We start from the raw sequence: 15,290 nt of genomic DNA, 5'->3' as shown, positions 1-15,290 counted from the left end.
GCATTTCATTCTATCCTCCATATTTTACTGTTTCTTATTTTCCGTTTTTATCTCTCTGTACTGCATTCTGGGTGATTTTCTTAAATCTGTGTTCCAATTTACTAATTTTCTCTTCGGTTATGTCTGATCTTTTGTTTAACTTGTACACTGAGGTTTTGCTTTGTTTCAATGGCTATATTCTTCATCTTTAGAAGGTCTATTTAGTTCTTTTTCAAATCCATCTATTAAAAAAAAAAACTATCTTGGTTTACCTTATCATTTCCATTGCTTTTATCTCTTCAAACATGTTAAGCATACTCATCTTAAAGTTTCTTTCAGATTATTCTATTATTACTAGTTCCTGGTGGTGTACCACTTCTCTACCTTATGCTGGCTGAATTCCTGTCTTTCATTTCCTCTTCTTTTTTTGTACACAGAGGAGGGAAGAAAGCTTTCTTCCCAGCTCAGTCCAAAATTATCAAAGTAGGGCAAATGTCTTCCCACAGGAAGGAGGTCTTTGTTTCCTTAGACAAAGAGACCACTTTGGGGCTTGCCCTGTCAGACCTCCAGGGTGCCCCCATATCTTTGAATGGGTACCAGGTACTCAGTACCTATCCCTGAGCCCGTTCCCCACCCCATTAGTCTTCCATGATATCCTGCCATCTCTGAATGAGTACTAAGTGGTGAATTAAAGTTAGTTCTGAGAATTTTCCAACATCTGACCCTGTGTAACCTTGGAAAAATTATTTACTTATCTTTCCTGTAAACAAAGGCATCTTCCTTATTTAGGAGAAAAAGATTAGTGTAAGTATTATAAAACACAAATAAAACTACAGAGGAAAGGTGGCACATGGTTTCTTAAAAACAAATAGTTTAATTTCATTTTTATCTGGAAAATAACAAATCCAAGTTGTTTAAAATGAAACGACAAGCATTTCGAAATGTCATCAGGTATCATTTTTAATGGTATTACACTTATTCAAGATGTGAAGATCTTTATAAAGTTCTGGAACCAAAGATTCCCACTACAGATGAAAACAAGTTGGTTACAAAATGTCAATTCATTAAATATTCCATTTTTGCAGGGAATATTTTATAGAAACATCATATAAAATAAGGCCTACTTTTGGAAATTCAATGATAAAATTTTAGAAAAAAGTCTTAACTTTTCTTTGCAAACCAAGAGTATAATTTTACCTTGGGGAGTCACCTGCAAAGCCCATCAGATGTCTAGCACTGTTTCAGAGCTCCGGTTTCTATACAGTAGAAGGCTTTCTCCTTTTGTTCTCAATAAGACCCGCCAACAAAACAGCTTTTTCCAATTAGCATCAATCAACAAAGAGTTTAACATACACAAATATTTCTATAGTGCAGTAAAAATGCATTTTATATTTTTAATTTGCATTATGAAAATAAGTCTGTACACCAAGTAATGCATATTTTATGAATATGAATCATGTAAATTTGGTCATGGCATTTAAAGTTGGCTTTAGCTTTAAAGTATTTTTAAATTCATAGAAAATATTGAACTTCTAACAAAATAAATAGAACATTTTAATAATTGATATTAATAATCAACTTGAAAATTTTTGTTTTTCATTTGCTACTCAATTTTAAGTCACTTTCAGTTAACGACTGCACCTTCTATGATGTGAAAAAAGTTGCTACAGATCCAGTTGCCATTAGCTGTTCTTAGGTGCTGAACATAACTGAGAGAAATTGTTTGCAATAAGACATTCTCTATCACCGGCAGGAAAGCCATCAACAGCCTTTGCATGGGCGCTCCTGGCCTAGTGTTCTAACATAGCGCCGATGCAAAACATGTTGTTCGTGTGACTTTCTGAAGAGCCCCCGCAGGAGGCCCAAGCTACAGTGGCCAAGTCTCACTTTATGGCAGTGGCATCGGACTGTGGCTGCAGAAGGTACTGGTGTCTCCAGGTGCTTTCTCACAGGCTCTGCAGACCTGGGGACGGTTCTGCCTAATACTGAAAGGACCAAGGAACTCTGGCTGCCCTCAGGTTTTCCAAAATGACCCGAGGGACAAAGCTTGAGGGCCCCGGGCAGTGTAGCGCTATTGGGGAGGTGGTCGGAGGCTGCGTAGCTTCATTTCATCCAGTCCTCTCCAGTACTTAAAGTTGTTGTCAAGGTTCTGCATTAAATCCGGCAGGTCGACAAAGGCTGGAGAAAAAGATGGGACTGTGACATCCTTGCACAGCCTCAGGTTAGAGGTTTAGGTTTTCTAATGAGAGAGCCTTTTAAGGAAGAGGGTTAATAGTAGTCATTTGCATAATGCTATATAGACCCCAGAGCCCTGGTGGCACAGTGGTTAAGAGTTTGACTGCCAACCAAAAGGTCTGCAGTTCGAATCCACCAGCCGCTCCTTGGAAACCCTATGGGGCAGTTCTATTCTGTCACTATGAGTCAGAATCAACTTGATGGCAACGGGTTTTTTTTTTTTATATAGACCCAGATGGAGCCCTGGTGGCACAGTAGTTAAAGCGCTTGGCTGTCAACCAAAAGGTAGATTCAAACCCACTAGCCACTCCACAGTGGCAGTCTGCTTCCATAAAGATTACAGCCTGGAAACCCTTTGCAGCAGTTCTACTCTGTCCTATAGGGTTGCTGTAAGTCAGAATCGACTTGATAGCAACAGGTTTTGTTTTCTTTTTTATACAGACAGGCAAGTAGACACACAGCAGCTAAACAGACACAAAGCAGCAGCTTGAGTTAGCCATGGTTTACTGAAGTTGAATCCTGTACTCAATGCCAGCACCTCTACGGCCACTTGTCGAGCTGATAACTTTGGAAAATAGATGGTAGCTAATCTGTTTGGTGACACAACGGTTAAACTCTTGGCTACTGTCAGAAAGGTTGGCAGTCTGAACCCACCAGTGGCTCCATGGGAAAAAAGACCTGGCAATCTGTTCCCATAAAGAGTATAGCCCAGGAAACCTTCTGGGGGCAGTTCTGCTCTGTCCTATAGGGTCGCTATGAGTTGAAATCGACTCGATGGCACACAACAACAATCTGTTCAATTATCATTTAACCAGCATCCTTGAGCCTGGAGAATCAGGAGCTGGGAGCAAACACGTAGTGAGTCCCTACCCTATGGCAGTGCCCAGTCCCGAATGGCTCGCCCGTGTTCCCCCACAGATACTGTTATGGATTGAACTGTTTCCCAAACAAGACATGAGGAAGCCCTAATCACCTGTGAATGGGACCTTTTTTGGAAACAGGTTTTTTTCTTATCAGTTAAGGCAGTGAGGTCATCTGGAGTAGGGTGGGTTATAATCCTAATCCCATCTGAGTGATGTCTTATAAAATGGTAGCTCAGGCACAAAAACAGACGGGGGAAGATGACGCCATGTGAAGATGCATGCACAAGCCAAAGAAGGCCAAGGAACATCCAGGGCTACAGAAGCTGGAGGAGACAAGGAAGGACCTCGCCCTAGAGCCAAGAGAGACAGAACAATACCCTACCAATACACTGAATTTGGACTTCCAGCCTCCAGAACTGTCAGAAAATATTTTTTTGTTCTTTAAAGCCACCCACTTTGTGGCATTTTATTGTGGCAGCCCTAGGAGACTGAGACATATGTCATCTCCTTCCACCAGTACACGTCACTGACAGGCGGGTGGTGATCAAGCGATTTCACAAAGGAGGAAAATGAGGTCTAAGTTCTGGAGGCAGGAGCTGCAGAGCTTGCAGTCTGCCCCCACAGCCACAGATCTTTCCACTGCCTCAGTCCTTCTCCCCGACCAGGAAGCCTCATTCTGCTGGCCTTGGAGTGCCCTATGACCTGCACCCATCTTGAGATGTGCGCTATTTCCTCCTGACTGGATCTGAATCAAGTCCTTGGATCTGGATACTATCTGCCCTGCAGCCCGTCCCCAAAGTGCAGCTCAGGGCACAACAGGTGCCCAGGCAATGTCCTGGAATCCTTATCTGTTAGTCCTCTGACTGGCTCCTGTGTCCCCACCTGAAGGAGAATGATATGGCTCTGTCAGACGGCTCTGCTAGTGGGTGTGGTGCAAAGGGAGCCTGGGAGAAGCTGGGGCGGGCAAAGGGCTTTGGAGTAAGCACTAAACCAAACCAAACCAGTTGCCACTGAGTTGACTTTGACTTATGGCGACCTCACACGTGTCAGAGTAGAACTGTGCTCCATAGGATTTTCAATGACTGATTTTTCAGAAGTATATCTCCAGGTTTTTCTTCCGAGGTGCCTCTGAGTGGACTTGAACCTCCAACCTTCAGTTAGTAGCCGAGTGTATTAACTGTTTGCAGTACAGGGACTTCTGGAGTAAACACTAATGGTTTTGAATCCTAGATTCTGTACTAGTAGCTGTATGACCACAAGTTCAATTTCCTCATCTATAAATCCGGTATAATGACCCCTATACCTCCAGGGGGGTTAATGAGGAAATGCACAGAAAGCACCCAGCTCTCAGGGGCCCTTGGTGATGGTTCATTTTTTCTCCTCACTCCCCCTTGAAGACCTAAGTCCCAAAACATATTCCAGAGTCAAATACACTATTTACCATTCCATATTCAGTTCCCTATTATGAAAGTTACCCAAGACTCACTGGGAGAATAAATATGGCAAGTCTTTGTGTATGTAGGGGCAGTTATGCCAACTTCCCAGAAGAAAACAACGTGCCAGGGTGTTAAAGTCTAACGCTATCAAACTGCAGCCTCGTTCCTGTTTCCTGGGAAAATGATAGGGGAACTTGTATTTTAAATCCTGTCCTTCAATTCACAGTTGTTACCTAAATAACCCAGCCCCTATTTAGTTTCAGAAATTCTACCCCAGAAAAGGTCCCAGCATCTATCTGAATGGGGACTCCCTGCTCCATTTGATAGTGTCAGGGAGAAGGCACCATCTTCAATGGTGAGGTTTCTCAGGGTGGGAATGAGAAGAATGTTTACGTTTGGACCCATGCTACAAATCTTATCTTAAAATATGCTATGGGATTTCTTACCGTCCCAAGAATCAAACATGTCTGTGATGAAGTAGTCAATGAAAGAGATTTGAGATTTGGGGATGCTGCAAGTGTTTCTGTCAAAAACCGGCATCACCACAGGTAAGCCTTTCCGCTTCTCTTCATCCGTCTGCAATGCAGAAAATGTCCTGATTATGCGACTCTAGTAGCTGGCTCTAAGACCTGGGAGCAGCCGCTCCACCAGAGCCTCCCTCCTGGCAGCCCACGGTGGCTTGTGGTAAGAAGCTAATCACAGCAATAGCCAACCAATCCCAGATCTGCTATCACCTACTGAGTTGTTCTCAGAATGGGGACGACTCCATTCTACCAGGGGGCTTGAGCACATCCCAATCCAACCAACATTTTCACCACTGGTAAGCCTCCTTTCTGAAGCTCCACAGGAAAGATCCCACAGAGTATCTGTTGGTGTGCGAGTACACTAGTGAGCTACCTCTCTGGGCTGAGTTGGTCCTGCCACCCTGCAGCCATCCTCCTGGCCAGCAAATGTTTGAAGTGCCAGACACAGAGGATACAGTGGTGAGAAACACAGCCCCGCCTTCCCAGAGAGAGGTCTAGTGCTGCTTCTCATCTGGGGTCAGGTTATTTTCTTTGAAAAGTTTCTCAATGCCCTTGAGATCCTGGAGGCAAATAACACAATAAGTCAAAGAGATTTTATGTACTTTAGTCGAGCTCTTTCAAAACATCTTCAGGATTCCAGAGAGACTTGTAAAAAATGGAAACCATAATTAAGACAGTGGTGGTAAATGGCAAGTTAATCTCAAAAGGTATCAGGGAGCTTCTAGGTGTTTCTTTGATAAGGTCTGTTTCCTCCAAGGTGTCCTTGGAGAAGAGGGTGAGGTGATGCCCACAGGGCAGTAAGGAGGCCACGGGGCTTCCAGGAAAGCAGAAGGCTGTTTATTACTCAAGAGGGTACGCAACCAGAATCATCGGGCTCTCTCTTGGAACCAGGGAGCCAGTGCTGTGAGCTAAGGTCAGATGGGGGGGAGGGGGCAAACAGCCACCAAGATACAGGATGATGGAAAGGACTGCCCACAGGATCAAGTAAGGGCAGAACAGAATGGGGTAGGCGGCTCAAAACTAAACTTGAGCCTTAGGCAGGACCTAGTACATGCGTGGGGTCAGGGCAAGGGGATGTGGCTGGAGGAGCTGCCGTATTAGACACTAGCATTTCTCCCTCGCTGGCAAGGGTGCGGCCACCCCTCTGGGGATTCCTCTGGCTCTGGAAGGCATGGCTGACCTTAGAGGCACTTGGAGCCATTATCCCTGACTGTTGAAGCAGCTAGTGACAGCCTGCGGTGCAGGCTGCTCTGTCAGGCCAGGTTTATTAGGGAAGGGGCTGCTCCACACGGAAGAAAGACAATGGAGTTAATGACTTCAGGAAACCCAACGTGGGGGCAGAAGTTGGTCCTACAGGGGTATATATATACTGGGACTAGAGATCTAGGCCAGGTTTCCTACCTGGAATGGCTTTCTTTGGAGCGCCTGCAGTGGGGACCCCCTAAGCTCTCAGGGGCTAGGGCTGTGGTGAGAGACAAGGGCTAGGTGTAGATGGTGCACACTGGGCTCTGATGGGCTGAGCTCTGTTGGCCATTTTGGGCTGTGGAAGTGCTGGTCTCAGGGTGGAGGACCTGTGAGTAGCTACACTGAATGCAGACAAGAATGTGAGCGTTCAGCATGACCAAAAGAAACCCTCTTCTGGGGCTGGGAGCCTGTCCACCCCAACCCTAACCCTTGGAACTGTTCCCAGGGAACATTCAGGGACACTGATGAGGTTCATCATGTTATGCAACACCACTTTCCTTTTCCGAATTATTCCACCACCATTAACAGAAACTCAGTGCTCCCCTTATAGTTAAGATTCCCGCTACCCCTCCTTCTCAGTCCTGTTATTTTGTGTGGTGATGAGTCATTTCTGACTCACATCGACCCTATAGGACAGGGAACTGCCCCATAGGGTTTCTTAGGCTATAATCTTTTAATGGAGCAGATCACCAGGTCTTTCTCCTGTAGAGCTACTGATGGGTTTGAACCTTCAGTCTTTCATGCTTAACCATTGCGTTACCAGGGCTCATTTCTCACCCCTAAACCAAAAGAAACCAAACCCACTGCCACTGAGTCAATCCTGACTCATAGTGACCCTACAGGACAGGGTAAAACTGCCCCGCAGGGTTTCCAAGGCTGTAAATCTTTACGGATGCAGACTGCCACATCTTTCTCCCATGGAGCAGCTGGTGGGTTCGAACTGCTGACTTTTGGTTAGCAGCCAAGCACTTTAACCACTGTGCCACGCAGGGCTCCTTTTCTCACCCCTAGTAACCACTAAAAATCTTTGGTCTTTATACATTTGCCTATTGCATGTAAGTGGGATCATACAGTATTTTACTCAGCATGTTTTTAAGATTCATCCATGATACAGGATGTATCAGGACTTCATTTCTATTTATGAAATTCTACATGTATACCACCTTTTGGCTATTTTAAACAGTGCTCCAGTGAACACCGATGTACAAGTTTCTGTTTGCACTCTTGTTATTAATTCTTTTGGTATAACTAGGATTGGGATTGCTGGATAATATGCTAGTTCTATCTTTAACGTTTTGAAGTAACTGTTTTCCACATGGGCTATACCATTTTGCATTCCCATGAGCAGCCTGTGAGCCAGAGCCCTGCTGTCTGACCTGCCGATCTTGAGTTTGCCAGCCCTTGCAGCTACGTGAGCCCTACAGCCAGCCCCATGTAGTTGGGACTTTCCAGCCTTTACAACCACATAAATCTCTCTCTATATATATATTTATACACTTTACTGGTTTTGCTTCTTTAGAAAGCCCAGCCTAAGACAATATTCATAAGGGATATTGGTCTGCATTTTTCTTTTATTGTAGTGTTTTTGTCTGGTTTGGTATCAGAGTGATGCTAGCATCATACAGTGAGTTAGGAAGTGTTCCTCTATGTGAATTGTCTGTTCAAATATCTGACCATTTTTAATTGGGTGGTTTGTCTTTTTGAGTTACAGTTCTTTATATATCCTGAATATGGTCCTTTGTCAGATATGTTTTGTAAATATTTTCTTATAGTGTGGCTTGCCTTTTCATTTTCTTAACTATGTTTTGATGAGTGTAAGTTTTAGATTCTGATTAACTCTGTCAAATTTTCTTCTTATGATTGTTGTTTTCCGTGCCTTAGAAATCTTTGTCCACTGTGAAGTCACTGAAGATATTCTGCTATGATTTTTCTCTAAAAGCTCCTGGTTTTAGTTTTTATATTTAGGTCTATGATCCATCCTGAATTAATATTTCTGTATGGTATGAGGTAGAAGTTGTGGTTCGTTTTTTGCATATGGATAATTTATTCCAGCACTACTTGCTGAAAAGATGTCCCTTTCCTCATTGAGCATTTAAGTGTGGTCTATTTCTGGGATTTCTATTTGGGTCCATTGATTGTTGATCTTTATACCAGTAATCCACTGTCTTGATAATTTTATCAAGTCTTGAAACCAAATAGTTTAAGTCTTTCAACTTTGTACTTTTTCAAGGTTGTTTTGCTTTGCAAGGTCCTTCATATTTTCATATAAATTTTACAATCATTTGTCAATTTCTAAAAAACAACAAACAACCTCCAAAACAAAATATCTGCAGGGATTTTAACTGGGATTGCATTGATTCTACAGATCAATTTGAGGACAAGTGAATCTTAGCAACATTGAGCCCTCCAACCTATGAACTTGGTATACCTCTCCATTTATTTAAGTGTTCTTTCATTTCTTAGCAATGTTTTGTGTTTTTCAGAGTAAATGCACATCTGGCACGTTTTTATTAAAGTTATTCCTAAGTAATTTATTTTGAAACTTTTTTTCCTAGGTAAATTTTGTTTTTATTGCTATTGGAAGTGGAAATGTGTTTTTAGTTTCATTTTCCAACTACTTGCTACTAGTATATAAAATACAACTGATTTTTATAAATTGAGCTTGTGTCCAATGACCTTGCTAAATCAAAATTACTTATTCTGGAGTCCTTGGATGGTGCAAATGGTTAAGTACTCAGCTACTAACTGAAAGTCTGGCAGTTCAAATCCACCTAGAGGCACTGGAAGAAAGAGGCCTGACAATCTACTTTTGAAAGATCACAGCCACTGAAAACCTTATGGAGCACAGTTCTACTTTGAAATACATGGGGTTGCCATGAGTTGGAATCCATGAGTTGGAATCGACTTGACAGCAACTGTCTTTTTTTTTTTTTTTTGATTATTATTGTTGTTAGATGCCGTCGATTCTGACTCACAGTGACCCTATACAACGGAGTAGAACTGCCTCATAGGGTTTCCAAGGAGCAGCTGGTGAATTCGAACTGCTAACGTTTTTGGTTAGCAGCTGAGCTCTTAACCACTGTGCCACCAGGGCTCCCCTTTTTTTTTTTAAATTAGTTCTAGTAATTGTTTTGTACATTCCTTACAATTTTCTACATAAAAAATCATGTCATCCACAAATAGAAACAAATTTGTCTTATTTTCTGTTCTTTATACCTTTTTTCCCTTGCACCTTACTGGCTAGGACTGCCAGTACAATGCTGAACAGAAGGGTAAGAATGGGCACCCCTGTCTTGTTTTCAGTCATAGACAGAATACATTCAATATTTCACCACTCAGTATAATGTTAGCTGAGGATTTTCATAGATGCCTTTTTTTGAGCAAGTTCCTTTCAATTCATCGTTTGCTAAGATTTTTTTATGATGAATGGATGTTAAATTTTGTCAAATGATTTTTCTATATCTACTAAAATAATCATATGGCTCTTCTCTTTTATTCAATTAGTATGGTTAATTATAATAATTGATTTTTTTTAATATATTACTAACCTTGTATTCCTGGGAAAAACCATACTTGTTTATATTATTGTCTTTATATATTGTTCAATTCCGTATCTTTGCATCTATGTTCATGAGGAATAACGGACTATAATTTTATCCGCTATTACGGTAATAACAGCCTTGTAAAATGAGTTGGGAAGTATTCACATCACCTCCATTATCTGATAATTTGTAAGACTGGTGTTATTTCCTCCTTAAATGTTTGATAGAATTCATCAGTAAAACCAACTGTATTTATCAAAGAATGTGCCCATTTCTTTTGTCAAATTTGTTGGTATAATGTTGTTCATAAGGAGCCCTGGTGGTGCAGTGGTTAAAGTGCTCAGCTGCTAATTGAAAGGCTGGCAATTCAAACCCACCAGCCACTCCGAGGGAGAAAGGTATAGCAGCCTGCTTCCATAAAGATTTACAGCTCTGTCCTATAGGGTTGCTATGAGTTGGAATCGACGTGACAGCAATGAGTTTGGTTTTGTTTGGAAAGTTGTTCAAAATTTTTTATTATCCTTTTAATGTAAGATCTATTGTGACAATCCCTCTTTCATTCCTGATTCCCAATTTGTGTTTTCTCTCGATCAGCCCAGCTAGGTAGGTACTTATCAATTTTGTCAAAGAACTGATTTTTGGCTTTATTTTCTCTACTGTTTTCTATTTCCTTGATTTTTTTTTTTTGCTCTTACTGTTATTTTCTTATTTCTACTTATTTTGGGTTTATTTTGTCTTTTTATAGTTTCTTATGGGTGAAATCTAAGTCACTGATTTTAGGGCTTTTTTAAGATAAGAATTTAAGATTATAAATCTAAGTTCTGTAAATACAGGGTATAGTGTTCTATAAATATTAATTAGGGTAAGGTAGTTGATAGTGTTGTTCAGATTATCTGTCTTAAATGACCTTTTAATCTGGTTGTTCTATCAACTGCTGGGGGGGTTGTTAAAATCTCCAACTATGATTACGGAATTGCCAATTTCTCCCTTGATTCTGTCAATTTTGCTTCATTCATTTTGAAGTTCTGTTATTACATGCATATGTATTTATGGTTTATTATTTCTTCCTATAGAATTGACCCTTTTATCATTATGAAGTGTCCCACTTCGTCTCTAGTAATATTCATTGTCTTGATGTCTATTTTTAAATTATATATTTTTTAATATATACATTATATATAATGTATATATAAACACATTTGCCAAGTCAACATTTTTTAGGTGTAGAATTTAGTGATATCAATTACATTAATCATGTTGTGTAACCATCTATCACTGACAATTTACCTATCACCATAACAAAAACCCAGCACTTCCCAAACAATGACTCCCTCTTTCCCCTCCCCTTCCTCCTCTGGTAACCACAACTAAATGTTGGTTTCTATGCATTTGACTATTTTTGTTATTTCATATAAGTGAGATCACAGAATATTTGTCCTTTTGAGATTGACTTATTTCACTCAGTGTGTTTTTAAGGTTCATCCATGTTGAAGCATGTACTAGGACTTCTCTTTATGGCTGAATAGTATTCCATTGTGTGTATGTACATTGTGTTTATCCATTCATCCACTGATGGAAATTTAGGCTGTTTCCATCTTTTGGCTATTAACAGTGTTGCAATGAACACTGGTGCGCATGTGTCTGTGTCACTGCTTTCAGGTTGCTTGGGTATATACCTAGGAGTGGAATTGCTGGGTCATATAATGGTTCTATGTTTAACTTTCTGAGGAACTGCCGAACTGTTTTCCACAGCAGTTGTACCATTTTGCATTCCCACCAGCAATGGGTAAGTGTTTCAGTTTCTCCAACATCCTTGCCAACATTTGTTATTTTTTGTTTTTTTTTTCAATCTTTTAGCCATCCTTGTGGGAGTGAAGTGGTATCTCATTGTGGTTTTGATTTGCATCTGTCTAATGGCTAAAATAATGTTGAGCATCTTTTCCTGTGCTTGTTAGCCATTTGAATATCCTCCTTTGTGAAATGTTGATGTTGATTTTGTGTGATATTAATATGGCCATTCCAGCCTTCTTATATCATGCAAATTGTAAGCATCTTTTTCTCCCCATTTACTGTGAACCTGCCGATCTGTTCTTTATATTTAAAGTGCATCTTTTGCCTCAAACTCTGTCTTGTGGTTCTTCAAGTCAGTAAGACTGCTGGTTTCTATCCCAGTTTTTAGGAGTCTGTGTGGTGCTGACTAGGGCCTGCCCTCAGGCAAAAAAGCCATAAAAGCTAGAAACTTACCCAGTGTTCTTCCTTTTTTCCAAGTGACGACACCCTCCCACTTTCTGCATGCCTTTTTCTCCAATGCTTTTAAGTAGTTGTACAGTGAAACCTGTGAGAGCCAGAACTTGACGGGACTGTCTTGTTTTCTGGGTCTCGCCAGTTTCCCACCTTTGACAGGGTGCAGTCTTACCACTTTTCTACTGCTCTCTATTAGTGGAAAATATTTGAGTTTTCCTTCTCTGACAACTTTCCGCCTTAAACAGATTCTTGCTTTCACGGCTTTTGCTGTTATTTTGTTCAGAGTTTATTACCTGCAGGAGGGTTGGTTCAATAGGAGCTACTTGGCCATTACTAGAAGCCGAACTCAAGCAGAATCTTACATAGGACATCCATAAGACAGATAAAAGATGGGGTGGACTAGCCAAAACTAGGGTGCCTCCCCCATCACCTGGTTTGATAAGTGGGCACTGGTAAAAGGCCCTTAACATATAGGGAACTTAAGAAACAGCATCTTACCTGAGAAAAATATTCTTCTGAGATGCGTGCAGCCCACTCAATGCAGAACTCCAGGGGTCGACAGGGGTTGGACACATCAGCACACTTAATCAGCATTCGTTTGATCAGAATCCGGTTCTCTGGTGTCCTGAGCATAGTGTTTATTGCTTCCTGATCTTTATCGGTTTCCTAAAACATGAATGTAATTCAAAGTAATCAAAATGGACCACCTGGTGCCAAGTTCTCTCTTACCAGTGTGGCTCCATTATAAGCACAAAAAGGCATTTGCTGGGACCCGTAAGTTAAGGGTCCCACAAAACAGAGTGCTGAAGGTGCTCTGAGCATTTATCTTGGCTTTTCATTTTACAACAAAGGAGAAAATCAAGGCCCAGTGAGAGTTCAGGAGTAGATGGTAGCAGCAGGGGTTGATGTATCTGCCCTTTCCCTTCTTCTTGGCTCTTCTGTTCCTCTCACTCCAAATCTTTCTCACCGTTGCCTTTTCTTTGTGTTCCACTCTCTCTCTCTCCTTTGGTAATAAAGAACTCAAAGACTAGTTTTATCTTGTATTATATATTTACTAAGAGGAGTGTGAGCTGAAGAAATGAAGGGCTCTTCTGGTCCCCAGGTTCCCTGCTTCTCACAACCCAATCCCCAACCCAGCAGTGTGATAGCTGAGATCCTGGGAATTTGTCTTTAGTGTACCAAGATTATTACATATATAATGATACTCCCTCACTTTGCCTTAACATTTTATGGTGTACAAACAGTCATCTATTTTGACCTGCACTCACAAGACTGTGGTAGACATGGTAAGCATTATTATTAAATTTTATAGATGAGGACCCTGGGACTCAGATAAAGTGACTCATCCAAAGCTACCCAGCCGAGCCAGAATGAGAACTTAAGTTCTACCTTTAGTCCTGGGCTGCTTCCACTCACAGTACCATATGCTGTCTGCTTTACAAGGAGCCCCACTGGACACAGATTCTCAATCCATAGTGTAATGAAGTTGGAAGAGGGAGTACTGGGGCAGAGAACACTGTCAAAGGTGAATAAAAACTCGTTTTTTTCATTCTGATTCCATGCCCATCAAGCAATCATGTGATTCGAATGTATAATGGCACCAGTCCAAGAAAGCCTGATGGGCCGATCTTAGTGGGCACAGATCTGTCATTAAGATGAGCAGGTGGCATCCTGAGCCTAGGCTGCCCAGTCTCCCAGAGTACTAGGATGGACTCTACCAAGGCTGCCTCAGTAGCTCTCCTTGCTCCAAGGTTCTACTGCCAATCAGCTTTGTGCTTACCCTTCTTCTTCAGATGTGTTAACAACTTTGGTAAAACTGGAGTTCAGTGCTGCCAGCCTGGAAACTACTCTCTTTCAGGTTACTGTGTCTCTGCTCTGACCCACTAGGTGTTCATTTCCAGTCTAACTCTCAGAAGTAACACCAAGTACTAACAACAGAGATGAGAAACATGATTGTCAAGTGGAGCAGAGGACTCAGCTGAGTCTGGGAGCTGCCTATACTAAATGGAGAAAAACAAGCCTATGAGGTATGTGGCTTCTTTCTATGGCACCCGGTCACCCAGGAGCAGTGGCTGGGCAACAGACAACCAGCCCCATCCAAGAGGGCAGGTCAGGGGCTAAAAAAGAGGCTGGTGTGGGCACCTCTACATTAGAAGTCCTTGGAAGGCAGTGAAGTCAGCAGCAAGATGATAAACTGGTAGAACATGGAAAGGTGAAGGGAACAGGGTCCTCAACAGGTTTGACCATCAGGTTCAGCAGGAGTACTGTATTTTTATGCAAATAATGCACACCTTCTACATTTGTTTGCCAACTATGTCCACCCCATGTGAGATATTTTCATAAGCGCCTCTATGCCAATTTTTTTTACATGTTGCTGTTTAAAAAAAAAAAAAAATTAGCATAGCACACTTATAAAAATACCTTGCGGCGGGAGGGTGCAGTTGGTGAGCAAATGTAGAAGGCGCAAACGTTATTTACATAAAATATGGAAAGTATGAAAGGGTAATAGGCTAAAAAACTAGACAGTAGACAAAGGCCATGGCCAAACAAATGAGATGCTTAAGTAAAATGGAGTTAAACATCAAGGAATTGTGATCCTAGCCTGATAGGCTAAGTCATCCCTGTGCATGGTAAAGTCTCTCAGGATGGTGATAGGAGTTGGGGAGGAGAGAAATGGAGAAGACTGTGAGCTGGTGAATGTGGGGGCCTCAACAGAAGAGTGTTCATGAAAGAACATATTCTCCAGGTTGCTGATCTCACAATGACTATAGTATAAAAGGTACCATTTATTAAGTACCTATCATGTGCCATGCCTGTCTGTCCTATCCATTGAGATTATCTCTACACTATAGACAACGCTGTCAGTGATAGGATAATATCCATATGCCGACAAGGATGACCAGTTAATACGACTATTATTCAAATTTATGCACCAACCACTAAAGCCAAAGATAAAGAAATGGAAGATTTTTACCAACTTCTGTAGTCTGAAATTGATGAAACATGCAGTTAAGATGCATGATAATTACTGGTAATTGGAATGCTAAAGTTGGAAGATATGGCCTTGGTGCTAGATGATAGAATTTTGCAAGACCAATGACTTCTTCATTGCAAATACCTTTTTTCAACAACATAAACGGCAACTATACATGTGGACCTTACCAGATGGAATATAGAGGAATGAAATTGACTACATCTGTGGAAAGAGATGATGGAAAAGCT

At 41.4% G+C, this 15,290-nt stretch overlaps 1 protein-coding gene across 2 annotated transcripts in view; it reads right to left on the bottom strand.

Annotated features, from left to right (window-relative positions):
- Positions 1-833: 833 nt before the first annotated feature.
- PDE8A (phosphodiesterase 8A) overlaps positions 834-15,290 on the bottom strand; it is a 166,612-nt gene continuing 152,155 nt past the window's right edge. The window contains exons 20-22 of one of the 2 annotated variants that reach the window (XM_004370662.2): positions 12,567-12,734; positions 4,960-5,089; positions 834-2,157 (exon numbers count right to left, since the gene is read on the bottom strand). In XM_004370662.2, coding sequence (XP_004370719.2) covers positions 2,051-2,157; positions 4,960-5,089; positions 12,567-12,734 — 405 coding nt within the window. In that variant the 3' untranslated portion in view covers positions 834-2,050. Of the gene's footprint in view, positions 2,158-4,959; positions 5,090-5,424; positions 5,598-12,566; positions 12,735-15,290 lie in introns of those variants that run through there. The other variant, XM_023725970.1, reaches the window with a different exon arrangement.

This window comes from Trichechus manatus, unplaced genomic scaffold, assembly GCF_000243295.1.
Source record: "Trichechus manatus latirostris isolate Lorelei unplaced genomic scaffold, TriManLat1.0 scaffold00009, whole genome shotgun sequence".
In the NCBI taxonomy this organism is placed as follows: Eukaryota; Metazoa; Chordata; class Mammalia; order Sirenia; family Trichechidae; genus Trichechus; species Trichechus manatus.
This window is presented reverse-complemented; position numbering and strand designations above follow the sequence as displayed.